The 25146-nt window shown below is 41.8% G+C and overlaps 2 protein-coding genes across 5 annotated transcripts in view; one reads left to right on the top strand and one right to left on the bottom strand.

The window, feature by feature from the left end:
* The window catches only part of LOC120219597, a 54854-nt gene extending 47075 nt beyond the window's left edge, over window positions 1-7779 (top strand). For all 4 annotated transcript variants that reach the window (XR_005525322.1, XR_005525319.1, XR_005525320.1 and 1 more), the window contains 2 exons: window positions 5487-5700; window positions 7578-7779. The gene's annotated coding sequence lies outside the window, so the exon portion shown is untranslated. The remainder of the gene's footprint in view (window positions 1-5486; window positions 5701-7577) is intronic.
* SH3BGRL2 (SH3 domain binding glutamate rich protein like 2) overlaps window positions 1-25146 on the bottom strand; it is a 62213-nt gene that overhangs the window by 17005 nt on the left and 20062 nt on the right. The window contains exon 2 of the mRNA XM_039216420.1: window positions 4984-5169. Within this exon, the coding sequence (XP_039072351.1) occupies window positions 4984-5169 (186 nt within the window). The remainder of the gene's footprint in view (window positions 1-4983; window positions 5170-25146) is intronic.

The raw sequence follows: 25146 nt of genomic DNA, 5'->3' as shown, positions 1-25146 counted from the left end.
CTTTATAAGAAGAGTTCTGTGTCTGGGTAGCCAAGAACACACCCAGGCCACACCCCAGGGTCAGCTCCATGAGGACACCAGCCATGGCTATTCCTCACCCTAAGACCCCTGCCCAACTGATCCTGTGTTGGGAAGAACTGACTGGGCATGCCCAGGAGCTTCCTTTCAGTGGGGAATTCTTCCAACAGACGGGACATTCAAACACTAAAAGGAAGAGAAAAGGAAATTACCTACAGTGCAGATATCAAGTAGCTTATCGAGTAGCTTAGCAGATGTTTATGTCTCACATGCCTACCTCACCCTGTTTAAAATACTACACAGTAGTAGGTTTCCAGCCAATTCCAGGAAATAGGAGAATCTTCTTGCTCACTGGATCCTGTCACTTCCAATGTGGCAGTTTCCACGAGTTACCCAACCAGATAAGACCACTCATGAACTATCACTGGGTAAAGCAAGGTGCACAGGGGCAGGAAGGATGAATGTGACCATGGTTAGTTGCTCTCTAATGCTTTTGCTTTTGTCAAAGTTGAATTTACTTGACCGTGATGAGCAGACACTGTCTTCAAAACTCCTGCTAGAACAGACTGTAAAGACAGAGTGTGTACCAGCACTGCTGTCCCTGTCACCATGGGGCTAACGCTGCTCAAGCAGGGAAGATGCCATTTATCCAGCACTTTAATCAATGTGTAAGCCTCTAGCCGGCTCCCAGCCAGTCTATCTGAAAAACTCTTCATAGACTCTGTAGAGCAAAGATACACAGAGATTTAGAAAGTCATAAAGAAGTGAAAGCAAGGTTAAGCAATTCACTCTATTTCAGACTACAGTCTTTTACTCATTCATACACTCCTCTATTCAAAGGGCTCTGAAGACTTCTACTTTCAGGATGATAGAGCAAAGATGTCTCTTCCTCCTTTATCTTGAAAAATCAACAAAACAATAAAAAAAAAAACCAGAAACACCATTTTTAAAAATTAAAACTAGGAGACATCTTATAGCTCTGAACCACAACATACGCAGAAAGCAGGGACAGAGAGAGGGGCATTAGAGAGCAGAGGATGGTCAAACCTCAGTGTTTGCAAAGCAGCATCAACAAGACACAAGCTGCAGGCACCTCAAAAACATCAGGAGCTGGAGGCATCAGCTACGGTGAGGGTGGGGGGAGTGGGCAAAGCAGGGAAATGAGACGGTTTGAAAGTCTACATAAGCAGCAGTTAGATTCCCAGGGTGCCTCACTCTCCCCCAAAGGAGCTAGAAGGTACACTCTTAATGAACATGGCTTCTGGAAGCAACATTAGAAACGCCAGCATGGAAGAGAGATATGAAGGGCTATGAAGGGAAACTGTGCATGGCAGAGAGGGAGAGCCTCCAGTGTCTCACCCTTCAGGTCCAGAACCCCAGGAGCCAGTCTGATATCCCCAAAGCAAGAGATTGAAGGGCCGTTCTCTGGAAAAGCTAAACCATCATCTGAGAAAAGACCTACGGATTTTATTATCAGTATCTGCAGTGAGAATGCTAACAGGCTACCCAATCATCCCTACAGGGAAGTGGGGAAGGGGGGAGGCGGGTACAAGCCCACACGGGTATATAAAGATACCTGCAGCTTCTAATTAGCTTTCTAGTGCCTCACCTCTTAAATAAACAAAAGACCAGGATGACTAGAGATCTGAGGAAAGCCAACCACACTTGTTAGAAAAGACTACAATAAACGAAGGGAAAACAAGGGAATTAGGAGGACGGGGGCAGTAGTGGTAAGAGAAGAAGACCGCAAAGAAATCATATTAAATATCTCCACTGAACTAAGATCTGGTACTCCTCTCATAAAAGCACATTATTAAAAAGAAAAAAATCAGGGGCGCCTGGGTGGCTCAGTCAGTTGAGCGTTCGACTTCAACTCAGGTCATGATCTCACGGTTCGTGGGATCGAGCCTCACGTCGGGCTCTGTGCTGACAGCCAGCTCAGAGCCTGGAGCCTGTTTCAGATTTGTGTCTCCCCCTCTCTCTGACCCTCCCCTTCTCTCTCTCTCAGAAATAAATAAAACATTAAAAAAATTAATAAAAAGAAAAAATCAGAATGTAAGAGAGGAAAAAAAAGATGACATAAAAATTGAATGAAAAAATTCAGAGGTAAGTTAAAGAAATCTCCCAGAAATAAAGAGGACAATACAAAAATAAATAAATAAATAAACAAAACAACAAATAAGAAAGAAGATAAGAATATTAGAAAATCGATGTAAGAAATCCATTATTTAAATTAATATGTATTCCAGGGGTGCCTGACTGGCTCAGTCAGTTAAGCGTCCGACTTCAGCTCAGCTCATGATCTCACAGTTCACGAGTTCTAGCTCTGCATCAGGCTCTGTGCTGACAGCTTGGAGCAGGCTTGGAGCCTGCTTTAGATTCTATGTCTCCCTCTCTCTCTGCCTCTTCCCTGTTCGCACTCTCTCTCTCTCTCAAAAATAAATATTAAAAAACTTTTTAATTAATATGTATGCCAGATAAAGAGAACAAGAGTAAGCAGGGAAATTTTTTTCAGAAAAATACTATAAAGGGGCGTCTGGGTGGCTTAGTCGGTTAAGTGTCCGACTTTCACTTAGGTCATGATCTCGCGGTTCGTGGGTTCGAGACCTGCGTCAGGCTCTGTGCTGACTGCCAGCTCACAGCCTGGAGCCTATTTCAGAGTCTGTATCTCCCTCTCTCTCTGACCCTCCCCTGCTCACGCTGTCTCTCTCTCTCTCTCTCTCCTAGAAATAAAAATATTAAAAAAGTATACTATAAAAACATTTATTAATTATGTAGTTCTTGGATAAGGACCTACTGAGCACTCAGTGCAGTGAATGAAAAATAGATCACATCATGGAAATTCATCATAAAATTTTAGGATACACATACGGTTAAGAGATATTAAAAATCTGCATAGAAGAAACTGGCAAAAACGTACAAATGATCAAGGAAAATGTCACCAGACTTCTCAACTGCAGCACTAGAAACCAGGTGATAATGAAGCAAAACCATCAAAATTCTTTCCAACCTAAAATTCTGTCACTAGCCAAATTACCAGACCAGAACAAAGGAATTCTCACACCTGCCAAGTCTGAAGAACAGAAAGCTATGAGTTTTTTGTTTAGCCTTCTAGCACTATTTCACTCACAGCTTTGCTTTGATTTGAACTGTACAGTTCACACACATTTTCAACTATGCCTCATTTTGGTTTGCAAGAGTGCATTTTCTAGGCCTTGTAATCATGAATGGGGTACACCCTCAGTTACCATATACTTCCTCTAATAACATATGTGATCACAATATAAAAAAATTCCACAAAAGTAATGATCTTTATTCTTATATAATAATGTGCTTAAAACGTACTTTTTAGTCACAAATATCCTGTGAAGTAAAATAGCTATTATCATCCTTTGTTCAAGAGGAGAAAACTGAGGGATGCCTGGGTGGCTCAGTCAGTTGAGCATCCAACCCTCAATTTTGGCTCAGGTCATGATCTCATGGTTCATGGGATGGAGCCCTGCATCAGCCTCTGCACTGACAGCACAGATTCTCTTCCTCGTTCTCTGCCCCCTCAGCTACTCACTCTCTCTTTTCTCTCAAAATAAAATTTCAAAAAAAAGTAAGAAAATTGATTCTTTAAGAGAAAAATGACTTTCCAAAGTTGTCAAAGGCAACATAAAATACAAGAGCTCAAATCTAAGTCTAGTGCCACGTTCAGGGTTCTCCTCCGACATGAAGGTAGGAACTCTGTGCACAATCTCTATCTCTGTCTCTCTATGTACAGGGGAATGGTTTCATCTCAGGGTACCAAAAGCACTATTATCCCTTTTCTCCACTCTTAAACCCAGCTATTTATTTCACCTTAAGCGCCTCAGCGCTGGTGGCCCTTCCCCTTCCCCAGGCCATCCCTAAAGAACTGGAGTACAGGTCCCAAAATAAATACTGACTTCTATACTGAGAGTATGACAAAAGGCAAACCTTCACTACTCATTAGGAAGAAATGTCTCGATTTATTTTTTTCTTAACCCAGTGGGAAGGAAAAGAGATAATCAGACAGAGGTGACTTCATCTTCTCATATACTACGTACAGGAGGAAGGCACCTAATAATGTATTTTCAATGTTCATAATGGTCGATCTGGCTCATTAGCATAAGAAAAGAAACTCTGGGGGCGCCTGGGTGGCTTAGTCGATTAAGCGTCCGACTTTCGCTTAGGTCATGATCTCGCAGTTCATGGGTTCGAGCCCCGTGTCGGGCTCTGTGCTGACTGCCAGCTCAGAGCCTGGAGCCTTATTTCAGAGTCTGTGTCTCCCTCTCTGACCCTCCCCTGCTCACACTGTCTCTCTCTCTCTCCTAGAAATAAATAAAAATATTAAAAAAAAAAAAAAAAGAAACTCTGGTTTATAATCGGCTGTTAGCAGTTTTTTATATTACGGAGGGATAAAGATTCAAGAATAATTACTCCATCCACTCTGCCCCCAAAAGGTAATAATCAAAAAATGCTTCGAGGGGCACCCAGGTGGCTCACTTGGTTAAGCATCCAACTCTTGATTTTGGCTCAGGTCATGATCTCGTGGTTCATGAGTCTGAGTCCTGCTTCTGGCTCTGCATTGACAGTGTGAAGCCCGCTTGAGATCCTCTCTCTCCCTCTCTCTTTGCCCCTCCCCTGCTCTCTCTGTCTCTCTAAAATAAACTTAAAAAACATATATGCTTTAAAATTTAGAGCAACACACACACACACACACACACCTTCCCTTCCCACCACTTTCCCCCAACAGAGAGACAGGAACACTATGACATGTATGTATTCACATTCACACACAGTCTGTGACCTGGGACTCATATATCCTTTTATTAGATTGTGGACCTGCATGGCACAGGGTGAAGAGGTCACAGTCCTCACTGAGAAAACCCAGCGTCACTCTAGGTTAACTGTATTTTGAATCACGCAAAGAAACAGTGTGGTAACAGTCTAGCTACTTACTCCACAGTATCGGTCACCGTTAAATATCTGAGGTGGCAGAGGGTTGCCCTGAGCAGGCTTCTTTTCCGGGGGGATGTTTTTGTACATCCATTGTCTCTGTTCTTCTGACATTGTGATATCCACCTCCTCAAACTCTATCTTGTTGGCTTCCAGAAATCTAACCACATCCTGCTGTTTCTTCTTTATCTAAAGAGAGAAGACAAACAAATAAGGAGAAATGCTCATCTGAAACGATATGTAGGTATTTCTAAGTTGAACTAGATTTGATTTCTCATTGTCAGAGGTCACTGATGCAAAACCAAGCAGCAATTTTCGCAGGCACCATGCACCATCCACTCACTGAATATCCAACCGAAGTCTAGGCAAGCTCTGACACGATGATTTCTTCACCTAGATTCCCCGGAACTCTGGGGCACAGCCCTGATGGCCTGGAAGGATCAGATTATGCATGAGGTGAGGGACTCCGTTCTCAGGGGGACAAACCACTGCCCCTCTCGTTACAGAAGCTGACATTTACAGTCATGAAAGCTCCCTCTGCTGAAACCATTAGAAAACCAGGGAGAGGCCATCGGAGATGTCGACATTTCCTTGGTTCCCAGAAGCAGCAACATTTTTATTCCCTTCAGCAGCTTCTTTCAGGTATTCCACAGCTGCAGCCACCATCATGAAAGCACCCTTTCATCAATTCACCAGAGAAAAATGTTCTCCACTTCTAAGGTGAGAGTAAACAACAAGCATCAGCTGACTTTGAACTCTCTGTTCCTTAACCCTCTTTGTTCCTCTCATCTTCGTGTTTCCTTCTTCAGTCACTAGGGGTCAGGTGTGCTCCTGAGAGCCTCACACACATCTGAAGGTTTTCAAAATCTTACCAGTCTTTTTTAAGGGTACATATTAAATAATTCAGATGGGGCGACAATATTCAATATCTTAAACATAGCATGTAAAACAGGAGACAACATGCTTGTTTTTTCTCAATGATTCTAGGAAATGTACACACAGAGACTTAACACAGCCTAAATGGTGAAGTCAATTTTATAATGGCCAAAGAAAAGAATCATTCTGAGAGGGCCAGCTGCCAGAAAAGACCTCTCATCTAGAAAATAAAATGCTTGAAGAACAAACTTTCACACACTGATTGCCTCCACTAATTTCCTCCCAAAAGCCTCAATGACATGTGCTTCTGAGAGGAAATCTGTTGCAGGTCATGAGCAAAGAGATTCTGATCACTGGGTTGAAGTCTGAATGACTAACAAGACTGTACTGTTAGCATGGACAGAAATGCAAAGCTAGCAAAATAGAGTATCTTTACACTCAATGATATGAGAAAACAAGAGAGCTAGTGTATGGTTATAAATCAAAATGGATACATTATCTAGTTTCTTGAACCAAGCTATTTCTCATTTCTGAATAAGTCAACTTTTTCCCCTCACTGATACACACTTGCAGAAATATAGTTCTATTATTTCGAAATGTGGCTTGCAAAAAAAGTATTAGCCATCCTATTTAATTTCCCCTTACAACTCTACAAGACAAATAAACAAGGTTGATGCTGAGGTCAAAACTGGTCACCTATTTTATGGAGGTCTTAATATGTGTTCTTGTCATGATAATCATGTCATTCTCCTATTTAAAATCCTTCTTAAATGACTGCTCTTGGAAGAACACATACATTTCTTAGCACAGCACAATGTCCTTCATGATTCAGCTCCTTTGATTATAAGAGCAATGTATTTGCATTTTTAAGAGTCTAGAAATTATAAAACAAGCAAACAAAAAGTTACCCACAATCCTTTCAAAAATTATTTAGAGGAAATGGTTTTAATGTAATGTGCATATGTAGAGCTTTACATATCCAACACATTTCAAATGTTCATGGGAGTGATCAAAAGTGAACCTGACACACAGGCAAACCTTAGTTTTCCATATAATATATATACATATATAATATCCACTCCACCTCCACATCTACCTTGAAAGATGAATACCTTAAAACTTACATACTTTTAATACTAGGATATATCAAAGACACATACACAGTTTCTCTACATCCCAGCCTCCTAGCCCTACACACACACACACACACACACACACACACACACACACACCACTTATTGCTTAACTATAATCTCCTACTGCTCACTGGTCACTCCTTTCATAGGATCACACTCGATAAAAAGAGGTGGGCCTTGCCCTTTCATTCGAGAATATACTCTGTGTACTGTCCTGTCATTAAATTTTTTTCAGGGGCGCCTGGGTGGCTCAGTCAGTTAAGCATCCAACTCTTGATTCAGCTCATGTCATGACCTCATGGTTCCTGGGATTGAGCCTCTTAGCACAGAGACTGCTTGGCATTCTCTCCCTCTTTCTGCCCCTTCTTTGCTCTCATACACACACACTGTCTCTCAAATAAGCACTTTTTTTTTCAAAAGCATGCATTTTTATATCTGCCTAGCAATGTATCATGTAGATGTTTTCAGTTAACTACTATTCAATTATTGCTAGTAGGCATATTTGCAACTTTTAGCACCAGAGATCACGTGGTCAACATCATTATATTTAAAAATATTTGACTATATCTCTCAATACTATTTTAGGACAAAGCCCTATGAATGAACTCAGATCAAAGGACAGAGGCTTCTTCAGGCTCCTGGTGGACCCATGCTAACTGCTTTTCAACAAGTCCTTGTCAATATGTTCTCATTAGCAATGTATGAAAATGTCCGTGTCTCAACACCCCTCCCTCCTTACAGCCAGTATCTGAAAGATGTATCACAGAATATTAAAATTCAAACAATGTGAGATGAATGATGTGTCAATTAGCCTAATTATAGTAATCATTTCACAATATATACAAATATTGCATCATCCTATTATATACCTTATACTTATACAATATTACATGTCAATTATATCTCCAAAAAAATTGAGGCATGGGGAGAGAAACAAATTGGTTGCTGTTTCAAAAAAAAAAAAAAAAAAAAAAGTCAAAGGGCTCCTGTGTGGCTCAGTCAGTGGAGCATTCTGCTCTTGATTTCAGCTCCAGTCATGATCCCAGGGTCATGGGACTGAACCCCACACTGAGCTGTGAGCTGAGCATGGAGCCTCCTTGGGATTCTCTCTCTCTCTCTCTCTCTCTCTCCCTGCCTCCTCCCTCCCTCTCTGTACCTCCCCACTCAGACATACACTCCTGAACTCTCTAAAGTAAAAAAAAAAAAAAATTAAAATGCATCATTACACACCAACAATGCTCAAGAAGCAAAGGGCAGTTACTAATAATGGTGAGAATTGACAGCATACAGAGTATAAAATGTAAATAATTATATCTCTGTTTTAAAAGAGGAAAGCAAGGGAGGCATGACCAGGTTTGGGTTTCAAAGAGATCACTTTAATACTATGCAACTTAAAAAGAAAAAAGGAGGAGTTCTTTTTTTTTTTTTTTAATTTTCTTTAAGTCTTCATTTTATTTTGAGAGAGAGAGACAGAGACAGAGACAGAGACAGAGCGAGCGGGGGAGAGGCAAAGAGAGGGAGACACAGAATCTGAACCAGGCTCCAGGCTCTGAGCTAGCTGTCAGCACAGAGCCCAACGCGGGGCTCGAACCCACAGACTGTGAGATCATGACCTGAGCTGAAGTCAGATGCTTAACCGACTGAGGCACCCAGGCGCCCCAGGAGGAATTGAGAGTACTCTTAACACTGCTATGAAAAGATCTCCAAGATAGATTAGTAAGTGAAAAAAACACAAGGAACAGAATTGGGCATAGACTCAGAACATTTTTTAAAAATAGAGAAATAAAGGAATACATTCGTACTTATATTAAAATAAGCTCTTGAAGGTTCTATAAAAAAACTAACAGAAATAGTTGCTTGGGAGCTAGGGAAATAGGGACTGGGGTGACGGAGAAAAAATGGGAACAAAAGTCTTAGCTTTCTTCATGTGTAAACTGTAAACTTTTTTGAATAGTGTGAAAATGTCAATATTCAAAAGATTAAATAGAAGAAAATTACATAGAGAAAGAGAGCTTCACATAGAAGGGAACAGTAGTTAGTATGTAGCCACAGAGATGTGGTGTTTTATATAAATCGGGTTTTCCAACAGGACATGAAGCCCCAGGACTCAGAGCACGTTGTTGCTCCTTGGCGTCCATGTTTACTCACACTTCTAAGAAAGGCCAAATGATGAAAAATAATTTTTTTTTAAAAAAAAGGGCTAAGGCCACAGAAAATTAACCAATACTACAGCAAATCACTCAAATAAACAAAGCAGAAAATTTAACCCAGAGAAGCAAGTTTTCAAGTGGGTATCTGTGGCATTAGTATTAGGAAGGAAGAGGAGTCACGAGTGGACACCAGGAGCTACTTTAAGATCTGCTGAGGTGGGGGCGCCTGGGTGGCTCAGCTGGGTGGTTAAGCTTCTGACTTCGGCTCAGGTCGTGATCTCATGGTCATGATCTCGTGGTTCGTGGGTTCAAGCCCCGCGTCAGGCTCTGGGCTGACAGCTCAGAGCCTGGAGCCTGCTTCAGATTCTGTATCTCACCCTCTCTCGGTCCCTCCCTGCACATGCTGTCTCTCTCTCTCTCTCAGAAATAAAACATTAAAAAAGTTAAAAAAAAAAAAAATCTGCTGAGGTGAACATGGCCTGGAACTGTGGGAGCCCAGGCTTAGGTGGCAGGGACTTGGGTGAAGAGATGGAACTGCTGGGTGGGACCCCAGGTAATAGAAAGGCTTCCCATGTGGCAACAGGAAGCTGCCAGGGACGCTGCATGTGCTGGCATCAACCCAGAGTTCAAGTAACAATAACATATACCATCATTTCCTTGACTCAAAGGGCTTTTTCCTCCCCACATTTCAACTATCCCGAAACAAAATGCACCTTAAATCAATATCAAAAGGCATTTGAAGAGCAAGCGGGAGAAACGTTAACTGTGGGGCAACAGTTGCTGCCTTCACCCGTGTCAATTTAGCGATGAGTGGAAGATAACCTATAACTCAGGGGGTGTTTGTTTTGTTTTGTTTTTTGTTTTTTTAACACACTTAGAAGCCATGGAAGATAATGCTAGTTTTTTACCCAGTAGTCAATTTCCCTTTTTTTTTTTTTTTTAACGTTTTTATTTATTTGTTGAGAGAGAGAGAGAGCACGAGCCCAGGAAGGGCAAAGAAAGAGGGAGACAGAATCTGAAGCAGGTTCCAGGCTCCGAGATGTCAGCAGAGTCCGACATGGGGCTCGAACTCACCGTGAGATTGTGACCTAAGCAGAAGTAGGCACTTAAGTGACTGGGCCGCCCAGGTACCCCAATCTCCCTTTCTTTCTTAATCATAGAAGGCTGGTATTGTTTAGGAAAGCTATGTGCTCTGCTACAAAAACTTGTTTTATCCAGACTTCTCTGCAGCCAGGGATCATGACACAGAACGAAACAGAAGGCAGATGTTTTCGTGAAGGCTCCACTTAATGAATAAAACCACAAAGCCCAATATGTCCTCTCTCCTCTTGCCAAAATGCAGACATGGTGCCTGGAGGTGCAAAAACCATTTTGCAAATGTGAAAACAAACACCATATGCTAAGGATGGTCAAGCAGAAAGACAGGAGCTTGGGTCCTTGATGATATTTTACAGCCACCACACCAGTCTTGAGCAGCCCACTCTAAACCTTTCTGTATTAGACAAATAAACTCTTAATTGCTTAAGCCACTCTACCAAGTTTTTCTATAGCTTGCACCCAAACGCAATGCCACCTGAAGAAATTCTTAACTGCTACTTAAAATGTCTTCAGAAATACTATAGTATGATGGATTGAAAATTAAAGCTATTACTGCATAGCAGAGCCTAGAAATAAAAGCTGTAAGACAAAAATTTAAATGAAATGAATATGTGTCACTGAATAAATATGGATTTTCATTATTCATAAAACCACCACTGGGGGTGAGAGGGAGAAAAAAAAAAAAAACAGTTGTTGGACCCCAAACAGGAAGATATCTACAACAGCACGAGGGTTAGATTTTATTTTGTTATCCAAACACACACCATTACACATCATCCAAAGCAACCAAAGGGAATAAGTACTTGGAAATCTCTGAGGCTAGATCATGGGAAGGCAAACTGTGAGCTAGACCTACAGGCTAGGTCTAGCTCACAAGAGGTTTTGTATGGACCATGGCCTAAAATGGGATACTTTTAAATAGGGTTGGAAAAGAAAGAAAACTAATAGTATCTCATGACATGTAAAAAATACATTAAATACAAATTTCAGTGTCCATAAATAAAGCTGTATTGGAGGACGGCCATACCCACTCATTTCCATACTGACTGTGGCTGCTTTGGCCCCAGAAAGGCAGGGCTGAGTGCGGCAACAGAGGCCACGTGGTTCCCCAAACCTCAAAAGTCTGTCCTTTACAAACTAAGTGTGCCAGCCCTGGGCTAGACCAAAGATCTCCGTTTCCGGCTCAAAGTTCAATCTCTTAGCGAGGCCTTCCCTGACAACGAGATTTAACATTTTTACCAGTGGCACTCCACACACATACACACCCTCCCCAACTGGCAACTTCCCTTCAAGGCTTCATTTTTCACCATAGCACTTAGCATCTGACATACTAGTGGTGTTTTCAGTTTTTTTCTTTCTTTTCAGTCTTTCTTTCTCTATGTCCCCTAATAGAATATAAATTCCACAGGGTAAGGGATGTTGTCTGCTATTCTGTTCACTGCTGTATCTCCAGCGGCTAGAATAGTGCCTGGCATGTAGCAGACACTCACCAAACAGTTGTTACCGAACAGACAGGATCTTCACACACGGAAGGGCTGGCTTGACAGGAAGGCTTCATCCTGACTCAGCAATGTTGGTTCTCTCATCATCTACCTTACATATGGCCTCCTGGGAGAGTCCTCTCCAACCACCTTAGCTGAAGTTCTATTGTCTGAATCTATTACAATCTTATTTATTTATCTGTGCACTTGATTTTATGCTCATCTCTCTCTCCACACTGTCAATTCTGTAAGCACAGAGACTGGCAATTCAGGAGGCCTTCAGTAAATATTAACTGAATGGATGATTAAAGAATTATCACCCCAACGCCGAACATCAAAGATTTCCGGGTGATGTTCAAGAGATCAAACTGAGTTGGTAATTTAATTTAGGAACAAATGTAACTGAAGTTTAGCCAAAAAGGAATGTAGATCAAATGCTAATATTTCTCAATTAATGCTAAAGCTGTATGATTTTAAAAAGCAAAGTGTTTAGGATGCTACATGTAACTGTAAATTGCCTAAATAATTCAGAACAATCTATAGACCCTGAATGTGAAAAACGCATTCCTTTAACAATGACCATGATATTGAAGAAGAAAGTTGTATGTGACTATATGTTTAAATAAATGCTGTTATCAGTTAATTTTAAAAATTGCAAGTGCATAAAGTAGTGTTTTGTTTGGCCAAAATGTTTTAATTAAACTGTTGAGGGGCGTCTGGGTGGCTCAGTCGGTTAAAGCGTCCGACTTCGGCTCAGGTCATGATTTCACAGTTAGTGGGTTCGAGCCCGGCATCGGGCTCTGTGCTGACAGCCAGCTCAGAGCCTGGAGCCTGTTTCAGATTCTGTGTCTCCCTCTCTCTCTGACCCTCCCCTGCTCACGCTGTCTCTCTCTCTCTCTCTCTCAGAAATAAATAAAATATTTTTAAAAACTTTGATATATTTGCAAATTGATGGCAATTGAGAACTAAGCAAATACATCAGTATTTCCCTGACTCTGCTTTCAACTGCCACGATGGGATTCTACCACCCCCACCCCTTCCCCCAGTATCTCCAGCAGCTCTGAAGCAAGCTTCGAGGCAGCCATCTTGTTTCGGCTGCTTCAGTAAATGGTCTGAATGCGTTCCCCTCAAAATTCACATGTTGAAACCTAACCTCCAAGGTGACAGTATTACAAGGTGGGGGCTATGGAAGGTGACTAGTTTCTGAAGACAAGACCTTCATGAATGGGATTCATGTCCTTATAAAAGAGACCCGAGAACATCCCTGCCCCTTTCCATCGCGTGAGGGCACAGCAAGGAATTTGCAGTCTGCCAGAAGAGGGCTTTTCCATAACCCAACCGTGCTGGCAACCTGATCTTGGACCTCCGGCCTTCAGAACTGTAAGAAATAAACTTATGTTGTTTATAAGCTCCCCAATCAGTTTTGTGACAGCAGCCCAAACAAAGACAATGAACTTTTAACCTGTCAGCTCCAAATTCCTGTGTGACCCAGATCTGCTTAAGACCCCAAAGCCTGCACCCAAGCCCTGGTGACCCACCCCCACAGGCGCCTGGCTGATTAACTGTCTGGGCTGGTGCTGCTGAATTGGCTGACCTGGCATGAACACTCAGTGACCCGTGAAAATCTTAGTGAAGATGTTTGTAGCTCTTTCACTGGCAACCTCCTGGCTCCAGGAACCCCTAGGGACTGGATCAGGGGACAGGCTAAATAAATTACGTTGTACGTGATTTAGATTTACCCCTACTCTGTGGCACTTTTAACTAAACTTGCACTCCTCCACTCTGTCTTCTTGTCAGATTAGTTCTTTCCCAGATGGCTGACAGTTACTTTATGTAATTAAGTAGCCCCTTCCAGAAGAATCCTTCCATATGCTTCCAGGCGTGTCTGGTCATGTTTGAATTCTGTGGTATACACAGCTGTTGCTGCACCTTGGGACCTTGGGAGCCACTAGCAAATAACAAGAAATAATCAATTTGAATAAGACAGTTTTTCCTCTAATTGAGATTTAATGTGCGCAATTGTGGGAAAGCAAGTTTAAAGGCAAATGAAGTACAGATGGATGACAGCAAGGAAAACTGGGGGTCGGGAGGGGAGAGTGTATTTGTGAGTTAGACTATCTGGGTTTTAATCCTGGCCCTATCAGTTGGGTAGCCTTGGAGAAATTACAAAGCTTTCTCTCAGCATGAGTTGCCAAATCTGTGAAATGGACCCAGTATTTTTTTGCATAAGTTCATTGGGAGGATCAGCTACAGAAAGAGCTAAGCAATAGCAGGCACTTGCTCAACTGTTCCGTTCATTCAAACACATGAGCCCTACATGGGGCCCTCCGCCAAAAGCATGAAGTGACTTCTGGGTACTTTCAAAGGCTTTAGGTATTCAATGTAACAGTTCTTCATTTCACTTACTTTCACACTTCAAATACACACTTTTTCTTTTTTCTGACTTAAGGCAGAGGTAGGACTCAATTGGACCTTTTATGTATCTCACATAGAAAAAGCCAAAGGCAGAGGAAAGAAAACAAAAAGTAAAAATTTTCTTAGAACAACACTACTTACAATGGAGGGACTGGACTAAGGAGGAGTCGAGAGATGGCTCTAAGACAATGCCTTCCCACTACAGAGCAAGAAAGGGACTGATGACCTTTCCCTTGTCAAAGACCCTTGGAGCTTCCAGAAATTAAGCAGGGTATCTCAAAGATACATAGTTTCATGGCAAACTCTTTAACACCTCACTGTCAGACTCACTAGGCATTATACTGTCATAAAGAGAATGCAAATGGCAGAAAGTATTATGGCAGACACTGGACCAGTTACCTCTCTTCTGTGAAGGCCTGAAAACCAAAGTTCCATCTGGGCAGCCCTATGACCCAGTTCTGGCCCCTGAGGTGTGAGCCAAAGTCTGCTGGGTAACGCTTCTGGTCAAGGCTTTGCTCTCCTGCTCAAGCAGATGGATTCAGATATTAGGCCCTTTGTCCCTGCCCTTCCTCCTTCCTGCCTGGAACCTCAGTGTGTGGGTTAGAGATGTGGAGGCAGCTTTTCCACCATGAGCAAGTAAGCATCAGGAAAAGGCCAAGAGAATCCTAGAAAAACATACCCTGAACAAATCAGCATCCAGACTTACAAAGAGAGAAAACTTCTGTTCCTTTAAGATCACATTAGCCATGTCCTCCCCTACGTGCAGGTGAACACATTCCTAACTAGAACACGCACCCCCATGGTTTCATTGTTGGGGAGCAGGGCAGGGTGTAGAATAAACCCCAGTAAGCCAACTGCTAACCGTCAACATTCTAACACTGTTGAACTAAACAAGAGGTTACACATAAAGTACTGTGCATCTGGGTCCATTGCAGTTTATTTTACTAGAAAGCAAATACCAGGTTATCAAGCCAAAGGCAGCAATACGAGAGGCTGTCTAGCAAGAGGTTGAAACCTGAGTTTTAAAGAATCAGAGTGTCAGAAAGAGATGGATTCTGAAATACAGGACGCTTTCTGAAACAACCAGTATTATATGCTGTAAATTAAAGCAATAAAACTCTAATGATGGAAAAACTTGTGCTTTTTCACCTATGCATCATTAGCACAGTCCCTGGTTCTCAACAGGCACTCAGTATGTTTATACTAAACACAGAAACATTATTGAGTTTGAATAAACACTTTTAACATATTTGCTTTTGAATCAGTCAACATTTTTCGTGTTTTCTTAACCAATTTGCATTAGTTTCTTTTTTCTGTTTTTGTAAGTCATCTTTTCAATTTAAGAATTTTTTTATTAAAAAAATCCCTTAATCTCATCATCCTGAAGTAATTATTTCTGATAGTACCTTCCAAGGACACAACATTTAGAAATATACTTTATATAGTTGACATAATAACATACACATTCAGGGTCAGATATTTCAGTTTTATTACAAATATTTTGTTTTTATAATCTCCAGAGTTATCTTAGTGCATAAATTCTATTAAGTACTTATTCTAATGTTTAGAACATTATCCTACCATTGGAAATTTAAGTGTGTTCTAAGGATTTTTTTTTAATTAAAAAAGAAAACTTGCAGTACCTGGGTGGCTCAGTCAGTTATACATCTGACTCTGGTTTCAGCTCAGGTCATGATCTCATGGTTTGTGGGTTCAAGCCCCACTGAAAGCACAGAGCCTGCCAGGGAGCCTCTCTCTTCTGTCCTTCCCCTGTTTGTGCTCACTTTCTCTCTCTCAAAATAAATAAATAAACTGGGGCGCCTGGGTGGCTTAGTCGGTTGAGCGTCCGACTTTCGCTTGGCTCATCGTCTCGCGGTTCATCAGTTCGGGCCCCGCGTCGGGCTCTGTGCTGACTGCCAGCTCAGAGCCTGGAGCCAGTTTCAGAGTCTGTGACTCCCTCTCTCTCTGACCCTCCCCTGCTCACACTGTCTCTCTCTCTCTCTCTCTCTCTCCTAGAAATAAAAAAATAAAAAATAAAAAAAATAAATAAATAAAAATATTTTAAAAATAAATAAATAAAAATAAATAAACTTAAAAAAATTAACAACTTTTGCATGACTGATGAATGGAATCAGAAAAATGATTAACACTGTTCTTTAATTATAATGATGCTCATCCTCCATCAACATCCACGTATTTTGGGGGAGTTACCTCTTCAACAATGACAACTGTTAAAGCAGACCAGCAAATTGTAGCATTGATTGTTAGCTTCCACTGTTCTCACTAAGAAAAACTGTTTTTAATGGGAGAAAACTAAATTTTTTATCATTAAAAGATAAGATTAATAATATTGTTCGAACTGTGCCCATGACAGTTATTGCTATTTTGTGGACATTTTTTGATTTACATCTTTTATTAGTATACTAGCATATACACAGCATTTATTTAGAATATACACAAATTGGGGAAATGTGCTCAAAGAATGAAAAAAACTTTTTTAATGTTTATGTTTGAGAGAGAGAGCGCGCGCACGAGCATGCACATGAGCAGGGGAGGGGCAGAGAGACACACAGAATCTGAAGGAGGCTCCGGGCTCCCAGCCGCCAGCACATGGCACAACACGGGGATGGAACTCACAAACCGTGAGATCATGACCTGAGCCCGAGTCAGATGCTTAGCTGACTGAGCCGCTCAGGTGCCCCTCGAAGAATTTTTAAATTATTATTGGGGTATGTGATCAAAAAACTTCACAGACCACTGCATTAAAAAAATTGTGGGGACCGGACGAGGGGTACCTGGTAGCTCAGTCAGTTAAACGTCCGACTCTTGATTTCAGCTCAGGTCATGATCTCACAGTTCGTGAGTTCTGTGTCTGGCTCTGCACTGATGGCGTGAAGGCTGCTTCGGACTCTCTCTCTCTCTGCCCCTCCCCTGTTCCTGCTCTCTCTCTCTCAAAATAAATAAATAAACTTAAAGGAAAAAAAACCGTAGGGACCAGGAGAAATGTGCATGTGCATGCACACAAGATTATAATGTGTAAGTCTTTATAACACTCTAAATAACTCCTAAGCCAGAAGGCAAATCTCGGCTCCAAACATTTGAGAAATATTAAATTCTATTATTCTAATTTTTCAGTGCCTTTTTTTCTTATGCTAGTTTTTAAAAGTCAGTTTACAAATTTATATCTTGCAAAACCAGCAAAAATAGAGGGAAAAAAATCTCCCCATACTTTCTAAAAGCATGACTTAAATCTTGTTATTTTTTTTTTTTTTTTTTTTTGCCTAGAAGCATTCTAGCATGCCTGGAAGTGGAAAAGTTACCAGACTGATATAGAAAAATCTAACCTGAGCCTCACTGTAAATACAGCAGCACACTGTACTGCTAATATATTTTCTGAGTTAACATAAACAAGACATGGTACCAAATCTAGATTCAGGAAAGACAGGAATATAAGCATATATTTATACACTCAAATCTGGCAAGAGAGAAATCCTAAAGTCTGGGCAATGTCCTTTATAATCTCTTTTTTCTTCATTCTAGTACTTTTGCCCTTGAAGACATCACATACTTGCACGACTTCAAATCTTACTTCCAAGTCTTAGAAATATATATCTAAACTATATCTAAAATTACATTTCAAAATTGGCCTCTTTCACAATGGTCAATCCCACAGTTCCAGAGCCTTTCTGGAAATGTATGCTTAAATGTCTCACCATCACCTCAAACTTGATGGCTAAAACAGAACAACAAAAACAATGCTGTCACAGAGTCCACCCACCAATCCACCCCCTTCCCTGAACTTTCCTGTTTCTATCAACAAAACACCACTTTGTTGATGACTCAGCGTGACAAGAGAACTGCCTACAAGTCCACAACTTAACGTCGTTACAAAAATAACCTACCTAAATGAAAACCACATACTCTGTTATTAAATGAGATGAAGGGAGTCTCTCCTGTGCTCAGTTGGGGAGCACTAAAAATGGGGCACTGTAAAGAATAAAGAAGGTGGGTGGTAAGTCTGGTCAAAGCAAGCTTGGCTCTGAGGTCTGTGAGGGGCCCTGGTTCATCCGGGACTTTGTTCATGATGCTTAGAACACTGTGATAATGTTGCCAAGGGCAGTGGCCTGATCCTCATTTGGGCTCTTAGCTCTGAGTCATGTGAAAGTCTTGGACAGGCAGAAAGGGATGGATTGGTATCACCTTGGACAAGTTTCTTATTTTATCAAAGCCTTAGTTTCTGCATCTGTGAAATGCAGATCATAATTCACCTCAGAGGACAGTGATGAAAACTAAATGGCATAATGCTCACAGAGTTGTACACGGCCCACTGAAAGAACTCAACACACATTTTAGTCACTATTACTATAATTTTTATTCTAGGGCCACAAACCTCATTCTCTATTCTGTTCTTTAGCAAGTATATTCCACTTATCACTGGGGATACCTGGACCCAGTACAACTCCACAGCCACCTGGCTTCTCTTTCTCCATTCATTCCTTGATTCCCTCATTTGTTCATTTCACAAGCATATTTTGAAGGTCCAGGAAGTGTCAGCACTGGACCAGGCCTGCCTCTGCCTTACTTTAGCTCATTCACAAGACACCTATGTAGGAGTTACAGGGGGTCAGTATCCAGCACTGCCAGTGCTTGAACTCTAAAATTTGATTCAGAGGATCCACTCTTTGGGACTGTACATTTTAGTAAGAATGGGTTTCCTTTTTTTTTTTTTTTTTTAATGTTTTATTTATTTCTAGGAGAGAGAGAGAGAGAGAGACAGCGTGAGCAGGGGAGGGTCAGAGAGAGAGGGAGTCACAGACTCTGAAACAGGCTCCAGGCTCTGAGCTGGCAGTCAGCACAGAGCCTGACGCGGGGCTCGAACCCACGAACCGTGAGATCATGACCCAAGCGAAAGTCGGACGCTTAACCGACTAAGCCACCCAGGCGCTCCAGAATGGATTTCCTTTTAAATATGAACATAACGCTTTCTCATTAGTAGAGCATACTCTTTGCGGGTGTATTTTCTCGTGCGCGTACCCCCATCCTTGCCTGGGCAGCAGGCTACAGCAGACTGAAAGGGATGAGCACAGAAAGGACGCTTGCACCGGGGCTTGTGGTAAGCAGAACAGAGTTCCATAAATTGACATTGTTGTGTGTTCACAAGAGTAACCTTTTTGATTTTCCCATACAGGGAACGGACAGGAGAAATGGGAAAGTTAAAATGACAAAGTGGAACAGGGAGAACAGGAGATTTCAGCCAAGGAAAGAATTAACAAATGTCCCCACGCTATGCTCTCAGACTTAAAGTCAGTCCTGGCATGTTTATTTTTAAACTGATGTTCAATGCCAATTTAAACACTGTTTTATTGTGAGTCATAGTTGTCTCTTTTGGAATTAAGATCAAGAAGTTTATATGTAATTAAATCCAATCACTTCATTTAGTTCCCTAACTGAAAGGTAGGCAGATGTCAGAGTTTATGGTCTACTGTCCTTGAGTTGAAAGAAATAATTCAGAACAGGTAAGAGAGAGGTTGCCACTGCCCTGCCCCTGGCAGGACAACTGTTTCCATGAACTTGGATCGAGCCACCATAAATGAAAACGTTACTGGTACGTATTTCCTGATTGGGAACAAGTATTTCCAGAATAGCTTAGTCAACTCCTTTCACATTCTGGATCATGGGCTAGTGAGACATAGGACAATACTAGGACTGAACTAAAATTTAAAAGTCTATAAAATCTGCCACCTCAAGCTTACTAACTTTATTTTTCAAAACCATGCTTACATGTTTCATCCCACACAATTACTTGTTCATGTTAAGAAACTAAACCAGTGTCTTTCCCAGCCCCCCTCCCTCTCCACGACTGCTCCATCAAGAGCTCCAACAGCCAGAGCTTCCTCCAGTTTCCTAGTAACTGTGAAGTCATCGCCTCCTTTCTCTCCTTCAGCTGGCAAGTCCTGCAAATTCTCCTCCTCCTCCTACCTTGCCTATTTCTCCCCATTTCTTTTCTTTTTTTTAATGTTTTATTTATTTCTAGGAGAGAGAGAGAGAGACAGCGTGAGCAGGGGAGGGTCAGAGAGAGAGGGAGTCACAGACTGAAACAGGCTCCAGGCTCTGAGCTGGCAGGCAGCATAGAGCCCGACGCGGGGCTCGAACCCATGAACCGCGAGATCATGACCCAAGCGAAAGTCGGATGCTTAACCGACTAAGCCACCCAGGCGTCCCTATTTCTCCCCATTTCTAATGTCCCTATTCTGCTGCTGGCCATACCTCCCAGAAATTTACTGTCCTACCCACTGCGACCCTTCTAATGGCAGACAAGAGTGTTCTTCTCAAGCATATATCACTACAGTTTCAGAACTTTACAATTCCTCATTGGCTTTTGATAAACATCATAGAAAGACAGCTACACAGTGCCACACCCTTAGATTTCCAGGCCTCTCACCTCCAGAATCCTGGAATCCTGAGGTACACTGGATCACACATGCCGCCTTCCAGCCAGAGAACTTCAGAACTAGGTTATAGTGCCAACATCCTAGGCACTTTGAGATGTGAATGTAGCCTGAAATCTCTTCTCATCATCTCTTTTCCCTAAATTATGCAAATTAACCTTGCTTGGCAAGACTTCTTCATATCTGAATCCAAACACCTTGGTTATATCTTTAGATTCTACCTTCTCAGACATTTTATACCTTTTGTAGAGCTACACACACATTAATACATATTAATGTCACGTATGGTTCTCGTGTGTGGCACATCTCTCAAGGGAATTTTCCATATAGTATATACTCAAATGCCATCTGATATGTTGTCTCTGGGGCTTGTGGGAAGGACAGATTCTAGGGGAAGGAATGGGTGCTTAAGATTTTCTCACATTTTAGGGGCACCTGGGTGGCTCAGTCAGTTGAGCATCCGACTTCAGCTCAGGTCATGATCTCACGGTTCGTGGGTTTGGGCCACGCGTAGGGCTCTGTGCTGACAGCTAGCTCGGAGCCTGGAGCTTGCTTCAGATTCTGTATCTCCCTCTCTCTCTGACCCTCCCCTGCTCACGCTGCCCCCCCCACCAGAAATAAATAAAACATCTAAAAAAAGAGTTTTAAAAAAAGATTTTCTCACATTTTAGAAAATCAGAAAATCTACAAGATCTTAGTGATGGTACCACCACCCACTTACCTGCCCAACACAGAAACCTGGACATCATCTTTGATTCTCCCTGATGATGCAATTAATCAAGTCACGGCCTTTTTGCTTTCAAATTTTTTCTTGAACCCATCCACATTTCTCCATTCTCACTCCCACTAGCTCATACCAAGCCCTTGTCTCTCATCTACAACTTCCTGTACCTTGTCTTAGCTAGATTTCCTTAGCCAAACCACTTTTCACAAAGAAGCTACCATTTTCATTAAAGTATAAACCTAATGGTTTCATACCTCTGTTTAAAATCCTCTCAGTAGCTTCCCATTATCCTTGAGATAAAAGGAAACTTCCATGCCCAGGCCCACAAGGCCCACCTCTCCAGCCTCATGCCCCTCCCCGCTCCTCCTGCAGTAATGGCTCTCAACCCATACATACATCTAGATCACCTGGAACACTTGCAAAACCGATTGAGGGGGATCCTAGGTGGGTCAGCTGGTTAAGCATGGGACTTCGGCTCAGGTCATGATCTTGCGGTTCGTGGGTTCGAGCCCCACTTCACGCTCTTCGTTAACAGCCCTGAGCTTAGAGCCAGCTACAGATTCTGTGTGTCCCTCTATCTCTGTCCCTCCCCTGCTCACACTCTCTCTCTATCTCAAGAAAAAAGAAACATTAATTTAAAAAAATTTTTTTTAAAAGGCCAGATTGTGGAAAGGAAGTCAACTTCAAAGTTTCTCATTCAGTAAAGTTCTGGTAGGGGTCAGGAATTTGCATTACATATCCACAGAATTGAGTATTATTTGGCCATAAAAATAAATGAAGTACTGACACATGCCACAACACGGACAAACCTTGGAAACATGCTCAATGAAAGAAGTGACTCATAAAGGACCATATACTGTATGATTCTCTTTATATAAAATGTCCAGAACAGGCCAATTTATAGACAGAAAGTACATGAGTGGTTGCCAGGTGCTCAAGTGAGAAGGATGGAGGCTGTGGGGGCCAAGGCGTGTGGGACTGGCATTTGCGGTCCCAGCTTCTTCATGCAATCTCCCACCTCTCCCTTCCTCACATTTACTTCCTCCCCACAGTGACTGACCTTACCTCCCTTCCCTTGAATGCCTTCTCGTCTTCTCAACATTTAAGTCCTACTCTTCCTCCAAGGCCCAACTTACAGCCCACCTCTCACACAGCACCATCCCACATCTAGAATATTCTCCACTTCTGAACTTAGAGAGAACATGCTACTCAAATTCATTTGTTGTTGAAGAGCTATTGGGTTTCATCTAGTCAAGCAGATGAGAATTTCAAACAGAATTTTAAATTCTGGAGGGTGGGGAACATATGCTGTGCCTCTGTGACTTTAAAGGACCTTGCATATTATGTCAGCAAATGATGAAGTTGCAGAAATAATAAATATGAAATTGCCGATGCCTGGACCACAAGCCTGAAATCAGAGATTTGTCCTACAATTATTCAAATTGCCTGTCAATCTAGTCTTTTGACAAAATGATAAAACTGAGACACTCTAGACAGGTCAGCGAAGTAACTTACCCAAAATGATTCACTATGTAAGTAGCAGGACTCAAGGCAGGAACCCACATCTCCTGACAACCAGCCCACCACCCACTTCTCTCTTCTGCCAAATGATTTACATTTAGGAGTTGGGAAACCAAAACTTTTTCTCTCATTATATGCCAGGTGAAATTACAAAGCCCCACATATTATTTCATGCAATTAGTTTCAAGATATTAGTAAGCAAACAGCTAATATTTAAAAACCAAATGTATCAAGAAACACATGACACATCTTGAAATGATCAGATATAGATGATAAAATATGTATATTTAGTGTGTCCAATGAAAGAAAAGTAAGTGGCAGAAGGAATCGCAGCAAACTAACGCTCTCCAAACTTCTAGAGAAAACATGAGCACAGGCCTGTGGCCACTGGCTAAGCAGTCAGCCTCCAAAACCTCACATCAGTGCTATTGATGGTCCAAACAAGACGCTCCAATACAAGTAGAGACACAGACACACCAACACACTACAAAACCCACAAAGGGCACAGACCTTTCTCACTCACAGAAAATGCAAAGGATTTTCTTTCCTTTCTTTCTTTCAGGTACAGATAAAGGCACCACCAGATAATCAAAAAAGTGACTTTGTGCCAAAGACATTCAAGTGGTTACAAATCCCGAAAGGAAAGGACACCCATAATCGGACACACAGGTTTTAAAATGCACAAGTTCAAGTTTCAAATGGGCAATTACTAGTTCAAAATGATGGTTCAAGGGAAGTAAATAGGAAAGGTTTCTAACTGGAAATAACCAGATAGCTGAAAGACAAAAACTACAGAGACAGGTTAAGTGACATTAATATTCCCTTCCAAAAGTCACGCCCATCTCAAAATAACCACTGGATCCCTTTTCCCTACTCCTAGGTTCATTCTGCTCTGCTTGGAGGCTCTCCAGGCATTCGTTCATTCATTCATCCCGAAAAGATTTGAGAATGGGGTCTAAGATGTCTCAGGTGCCCTGCGAGATCTCACGAACCAGTCTGACTTCATGTTCCATCTGAACCATACCTAGCCTGTCTTATTTCCCCACCATGCACACTAAATTCAGTGTGGTCACAGCCTTGATGCTTCTCAAAGTATCAGTGGTAAAGGACCAGTTGGCTGTTGTTCTCGTTTTAATGTCCCAATCTGTCCCAGACCAATACTTTCAGAAAATAAATTTCTAGAAAAATGAAATAACAAAGACATATAAAAGAGAAGCCTAGGGGCGCCTGGCTGACTCAGTCAGCAAAGCATGTGACTCTTGATCTCAGAGTCTTGAGTTTAAGCCCCATATTGGACAGAGAGTTTACTTAAAAAGTAAAAATAAGAGAGAAGCCTAAAGTTTTTATTATTATAACAAAAAAAACTCCATACAATTGCTCTGTAAATTTGCTATAACAGTTTCTAAACATTTACCCTCAATTAGAGTACTAATATCAGCAACAAAGTTTGGTCCACAAATCATACTCTGAGTAGCCCTGCTCCAAGACTGACATATGTAGACACTGACTGGGTCTTAGTTAAATGGTTCTTCTCGCAACTAACACCATCCCCATATTATCCACACTTCCTGTCCAGGTTCTATTTATTCTTCCCAGCTTAGCCAAATCTAGAGTGTGCTCAACTATGTCTACCCATTGATTTTCAATTGGGAACAATTTGTCCCCCCACCAGGGTCATTTATTGATGTCTGTAAACATTTTTTTGTTTTCTCAACTGGGCAGTACTAGTGGCACTTAGTGGGCAGTGGCCAGAGATGCTGCTAAACATACTACAATGCACAGGAAAGCCATCGTGACAAAGAATCATCTAGCCCCAAATGTCAGTAGTACCAAGGTTGAGAAACCCTGACTTACACCAACCACTGCCTTCCCAGATCATCTTCTTCACCAAACTCCCATTATACTCCTAGTCACCACCAACCCAGCACACAATGATATACAGCCTGGCACGGTTTCAAAACAGCTGCATGTGTCTGCAATGTTCCCCACCTCAACCATACATTCCTCTGGAGGATGAAGACCACGAAAGCATCACATGTGCATCCCCAATGGGAGTCAGTAGGGTAGCTTCGGAAGAGCTGTTCATCACATACCTGTCAGTAATATGTCTCCTTTCCCACCTTCTTGATGCCATGTAAATAGCTTTAACTAATTTCTCCAGCAACATGTGTATTAAACCACTTTTGGTTTGCATTAAAAAAAAATTTGTGGGGCGCCTGGGTGGCTCAGTTGGTTAAGTGTCTGATTTCGACTCAGGTCATGATCTCAGAGTTTGTGGGTTCGAGCCCTGCATTGAGCTCTGTGCTGACAGCTCAG

This window comes from Hyaena hyaena, unplaced genomic scaffold, assembly GCF_003009895.1.
Source record: "Hyaena hyaena isolate Hyena2069 unplaced genomic scaffold, ASM300989v1 scaffold_633, whole genome shotgun sequence".
NCBI lineage: Eukaryota > Metazoa > Chordata > Mammalia > Carnivora > Hyaenidae > Hyaena > Hyaena hyaena.
This window is presented reverse-complemented; position numbering and strand designations above follow the sequence as displayed.